Source organism: Otolemur garnettii, unplaced genomic scaffold, assembly GCF_000181295.1.
Source record: "Otolemur garnettii isolate 467f Iridium unplaced genomic scaffold, OtoGar3 scaffold00016, whole genome shotgun sequence".
Classification (NCBI taxonomy): Eukaryota; Metazoa; Chordata; class Mammalia; order Primates; family Galagidae; genus Otolemur; species Otolemur garnettii.
Window position 1 is genome coordinate 29,699,324 of NW_003852411.1, and position 5,963 is coordinate 29,705,286.

The 5,963-nt window shown below is 42.3% G+C and overlaps 2 protein-coding genes across 2 annotated transcripts in view; both read right to left on the reverse strand.

Annotated features, from left to right (window-relative positions):
- Positions 1-3,693, reverse strand: part of HSPA6 (heat shock protein family A (Hsp70) member 6) — a 6,426-nt gene extending 2,733 nt beyond the window's left edge. Inside the window, 1 exon segment of the mRNA XM_023510821.1 lies at positions 3,648-3,693. Coding sequence (XP_023366589.1) covers positions 3,648-3,693 — 46 coding nt within the window.
- A 170-nt stretch (positions 3,694-3,863) lies between these two features.
- Positions 3,864-5,963, reverse strand: part of FCGR2A (Fc fragment of IgG receptor IIa) — a 13,869-nt gene continuing 11,769 nt past the window's right edge. The window contains exon 6 of the mRNA XM_023510822.1: positions 3,864-4,712. Coding sequence (XP_023366590.1) covers positions 4,521-4,712 — 192 coding nt within the window. The 3' untranslated portion in view covers positions 3,864-4,520. The remainder of the gene's footprint in view (positions 4,713-5,963) is intronic.

Here is a 5,963-nt window from a genome sequence, read left to right on the forward strand (position 1 = left end):
TCTGTCCGAGAGACAATGCAGCAGGTTGGAAGGAGGATGCAATAAGAATGTCTCTGCTGATTGCGAGACCTTTACCCGACGTTCCCATCTCTCAGGAGCATCGTCCCTAGAAACCCACTGGAAAGGCACAGTGAGTTTTTTTCTGTGGCCTGAGTGGGTTCCGAGCCGCTGCCCGGTGGAGAATAGACAGCTGCAGGCCCCAGCGCATCTAACACCCTAAAGGCCAAAAACGAGATGGGTTCGCCGGGCGGTAAAGACACAGTAGTTCCTATCGGGCCTGGCTTTGCAAATTGAGTCTTTGCCATGCCCCACTTTCTTTATCCAGAACATCCCGTTTGGATTTTCTGGGGTTTGGACTTGTATTCAAAGCCAAAAGAAGACGACTTTCGAGACTCAAAAGTTGTAATGTACTGGAGGGAAGAGAAGCAAAGTACAGTATTGCCTGTGACTTCCCTGTCGGGGAATTGAACCCTAGTACTATACTAACGAGGATAATGGCAGCGCGGTATGGCAGTGGAGAACATGGAGTATATTTTGATACTTTTTTTTTTTTTTTTTTTTAAGACAGAGCCTCACTATGTCGCCCTCAGAAGTGTGCTGTGGCGTCACAGCTCACTGCAATCTCAAACTCTTGGGCTTAAGCGATTCTCTTGCCTCAGCCTCCCAAGTAGCTGGGACTACAGGCCCCCGCCACAAAGCCTGGCTATTTTTTGTTGTTCTTCTTGCAGCTCTCATTGTTGTTTAGCTGGCCCAGGCCAGGTTCAAACCCTCCAGCCTTGATGTATGTGGCTGGTGCCATAACCACTGTGCTACGGACACCAAGCCAGAAACTTCTAATTTAAAAAAGAAAAAGAAAGAAAGAAAGCGTTTTCTCCCCCAGATTGAACCCATTAGGAAGTTTCAGGGGACTTTTGAAGATGGAGGAGGGAATCAGGAGGGAAAGATCAGTACTCCTCCTGGGATGAGTACCAATGAGAAAGAGGAGGTCCAATTTGCTGGTAGAGAGATCAGCTGTACTGGGAAGGTGATCAGTCAAGGAAAAAAGGGAAAGTTTGAAGAAGTGGGCAACAAATGACTTCCACTGTGTAAAATAAAACTGTCCCCCAAAATGAGCCTATTTCATAACCCCAGAAGAGAGAAAAGCTGTCAGCTTTAAATTCATTCATTCTCAGAGTCTAAGCTGGCCAGGCTTGAATGGCAAAGTGGAAACATTTCAGCCAATGGCCTGCAACACAGAGGTCTTTATCCTGGAAGGAAAAAGTGGGCTGGCTTGTTCAGAGACTGTCTTGTCTGGGCTTCTCCAACCTTTTTCAGCACTCAGCAACCTCAAGACCTCACCCACCCTAGAGTTGCAGGTATAGCTCTAAAGCAGGCTATGAAGGTTACCATAGCATCACACTAGCACAGTTCCAATGTTATTCACTTGTTTTCAGTTAATCTCTTCAGAGAGGTTCAGGCATAGAGGAACTTATGTATGCATTACCAATTGTATATATACACTAAAGCATATCCATTTATGTTCAGTAGCTTAGTTTGAGAATCTTTGAAAGTAGAATCAGACCTTAAAGTAATGACTTAAATAAGCATTGTGGAGTGGAGGAATGATTATGACCCAATAATCATTGGGTACTAAAAAAGCAAGCTATAGGGCAACATTTATTATATGATCCAAACTGTGTGGCTAGGTGTGGTGGCTCATGCCTGTAATCATGGCACTCTGTGAGGCCAAAGCTGTGGTGATTCCCTGAGCTCAGGAGTTCTAGACCAGCCTGAGCAAGACCCTGGGGAAAAAAATGGAAAAATCTACCAGCCAGGCATCATGGCAGTCCCCTGTAGACCCAGCTACTGGAGAAGCTGAGGCAAGAGGATGGCTTGAGCCCAAGAGTTTGAGGTTGCTATGAGCTATGATGCCACAGCACTCTACCCAGGGCAACTGAATGAAACTGTCTCAAAAAAAAAATACTATATACTAATATAAAGGTCTATACATGTTGACCTTTAGTCAACTACCTGTACCGTCACATCCTTGAACAAATCATTTCACCTTCCTGGGCTAACAGTCTCTTCAGTTGAACTATATTATTTCAAAGGACTTTCCAAGTTTAAAAGTCTCTGATTTCAAATCTTAAAGAATCTACTGATTCCACAAATATTTATTGAGTGATTTATCATATACCAGTAGGCTAATAAACATACCATATACCAGCCTGCTGACCTAGGCTCTGCATGTATGGTAGTGAACAAAACAGACAAAGGCCTCTCCAAGAACTCTTATTCTCATGGGATGGGGAGTCAGACAAAAAAAAAAAAAAAATTCAATGAGTAAACATGTAATACCTAAGTTAGTGATAAGTACAATGGAGAAAATAAAGCAGGAAAAGGGGATTGGGAGTATGGTAGGGGAGTAGGTTATACAGAATGATCACATCTAAGTATAGACCTAAAGGACATAATGAAGCACAACGTGGGTAACTCTAAGAAAGAACATTCTGGAAACAGAAAATAATGTAGGCTCTGGTCAGAGCATAATTAGTGTGTTCAAGTAAGAGAAAAAGTGACCAAGTATAAGCAAGAAGAGCGTTAGGAGATGAAGTCAGAGAGAGGAGTAAGATCATGTAGAGTCTTATAGAAGATTGGAAAGGCTTTAGCTTTTAGTCTAAGTGCAGAGGGAAGCTATTATATGGTTTTGAGCAAAGAAATAACAAATATAACACATATGTGAGAAATATCACAGTGGCTGTTGTGGTGAGAAGAGACTGTAGGATGGCCAGGGGCAGCCAGTCAGGGGGGGCTATGTGGCAATCCAAATGAAAGTTAATGGTGCCTTGGACCAGAGTAGTAGGAGTAGAGGACCAAGAAGCAGTCAGGTTGCTACATGTATTTGAATGTAGAAGTCGGATTTACTGAGGTTTTGTATGTTTGACAAGCCTCTGTCTAGGGCCTGGAGGCAAAAGAGCGCATGAAGGCTCCTTTGAATCTTTAGAAATTAATAGAAACTATCCAACAAAGGAAGCCACTAAACAGAGAATGCAAGAGAAGTTTTGTACAATGAGGCTGTGTCTCAGGAAAATGAAGCCTCTTCAAGGGCACTCACCAACTCCTCAAGGAGGCCATTAGTCATGTATCTAACCTTCTAGCAGTCACTTCTCTGAGAAGGCCACATCATTCTGGTAACTACGCTGGGAGAACAGCAGAGTGGGAAGAGTCAGCATTAAAGCTCAATCATTGAAGATTGATTTCCTAGGAATTTGTGTTGCAAAACAAAGTGTTTTACTTGCCATAGGAGCAGGGGGAAATAAAACATGGAAACCAGAATACAAGTTCAGGTTTATTGGAAGAAGAGTATTCAGTTTTAAGAATAGGAGAACTCACCCTACACTCCAAATCCCCATCTCTCTTCTCCCTCACATCCTATCCATTACCACCTTCCCAAGATTCTTATCATTCAGAAACCATTCAATTTATAATCAACCAATATAGCCTTGAAAAGGCAAACTGAATTTTGTTTTTTTGTTTTTTTGTTTTTTGAGACAGAGCCTCAAGCTGTCCGCCTGGGTAGCGTGTCATGGCATCACAGCTCACAGCAACCTCTAACTCCTGGGCTCAAACAAGTCTCCTGCCTCAGCCTCCCAAGTAGCTGGGACCACAGGTGCCCACCACAACACCCGGCTATTTTTTGGTTGCAGCCGTCATTGTTGTTTGGCGGGCCCAGGCTGGATTCAAACCTGCCACCTTAGGTGTATGTGGCTGGCGCCTTAGCCACTTGAGCCACAGGTGCCAAGCCAGAATTTTGTTATTATTATAACAGAATTTTGTTATTATTATAATTTTGTTATTTGTTATATTAACATTTTATTGTAGAAGTTAATATGTGATTTTGTGGAAGAAGAAAATATAAAAAGCACTGATAATTCCATCACTCTAGAGTACCCATTTTTAATTTGCTGATATAGGTTAGTCTAACATTTCTGAAATCATGTATATTTACATAACTGTTCTCTTCATCTCCACTGAAATCCAAAGAAAGTTTAAATAAAACATAATTGTTCTCATATAACCTGTAATAAGCATTTTCCATGTTGTTACAATCTCTTAATAGCAGTAATTTTACTCATTTTATTAGGTGTGTGGATGTATAATAGAAGTCTCGATGTCAAGAAGTGCTGAGGCACAGAAGGTGCAGTTAAGTCATCTGGGACCCTGTTGTCTGTGGCTTCAGGACAGGAAGCTTCAGGCAGAACTTAAGTAGATTACTATGGAAGAGTCCTCTTTGGAACGGCAGCTTCCTCTTGTCCTTGCCTCTCTGATTCTCTTCCCAAATCCCAGGGCAAGACAATGGAGACTAAATGAGGTTCTTGTACTTGTGCTGTTTCTTTCTCTGGATGCTTCTTGTGCATGAGAAGTGAATGGGTGATTGCATTCTCAGCTGAGAGAAAGCAGAAGCAACCGTGAAGATCCCTTGGGTGGGCACATGGCATAACATTAATCTTGGCTTATCGTGGTTAACCATGTCGATGTTGTTAAGGAAGAGTCAGGTAGATGTTATTATCATCAGTGGGTGCACCATGTTTCAGAGTCATGTAGCCAGCGTCAGCAATTTCATAGTCGTTGCTGGTTCCCTCAGGTTTTCCGATCCCATCATCAGTTTCATAGTCATTACTAGTTCCCTCAAGTTGTCTGGTCCTGATGTCACTTATTTGACATGGAAGTGGCTGCCGGAAAACATTTAAAACCCTTAAGACTAAAATAAACCAGGCACCAGGGAAATAAACACAATAACTAGCAGGAGAATAATAGCCAAGGATTGAAAAATTCCTTTGAATGAAGATTCTTAGGCCAAGATTTAACCAACTGAAAAAAATGAATGGAGGAGATGGTCCTTACTTGATGAAAAACTCATCTTTGTTTTTTAAAGTCTTGAATTTGGGGCAATAATTTCTTTTTTTGAGACAGAGTCTCACAGTCTCACTGTCACCCTTGGTAGAGTGCATGGCATTATAGCTCACAGCAACCTCAAACTCTTGGGCCGAAGTGATTTTCTTGCCTCAGCCTCCCAAGTAGCTGGGACTACAGGCACCCACCACAATGCCCACCTACTTTTTTTTTTAAGCAACAAGGTCTTGCTCTGGCTCAAGCTGGTCTTGAACCCTGTGAGCTCAAGCAATCCACCCATCTCGACCTCCCAAGTGCTAGGATTACAGGCGTGAGCCAGTAATTTCTATTTTATTAACATAGAAAAAACATTTTTTATCAATGTTAAACAAAGATTATAGGGGGTCATTGCTTTGGATTAAGCTCCAACAAAATAAGCTAAATATCAAAATCGGGGTCACCCGTCCTAACGTTCCAAGTCATCAAACCTAACTAAGTTGTTATCTGGCCTAGGGAGAATTCACAAGAAAGACAGAGGATGGCCTCCTTTCCCAAATGGGCCAGTCTGAATCAGCATGGTAATTAAGGCCCCACTGTTTTATTCCTTACAAAAAAGTAACTTGAGGAAAGCTGATGTTAATTGTTCACAGTTAATTGTTCTGTTTACCTGTTCCCACCATACAGGGAAAGTAATTTTGAAGTGATCAATCCACTGTTTCTCCTTTCTTCAGCCCTTTTTTTGTGTAAAGCTAGTCTCCTCTGCTTGACTCATTGGGACATGTACTCTAAGAAACCAAGTGCTGCCCACTTCTAGAATCAAAATAAAGCCAATTGAGCCAGGCAAGGTGGCTCACACTGTAATCCTAGCACTCTGGGAGGCTGAGGCAGGTAAATCCCTTCAGCTCAGGAGTTCAAGACGCGCTTCAGCAAGAGTGAGACTCCATCTCTACTAAAAAAAAATAGAAAAACTTCATGGGCGTTGTGGCAGGCATTTATACTCCCAACTATTTGGGAAGCTGAGGCAAGAGAATTGCTTGAGCCCAAGAGTTTGAGGTTGCTGTGAGCTATGATACTATGGCACTCTACCCAGG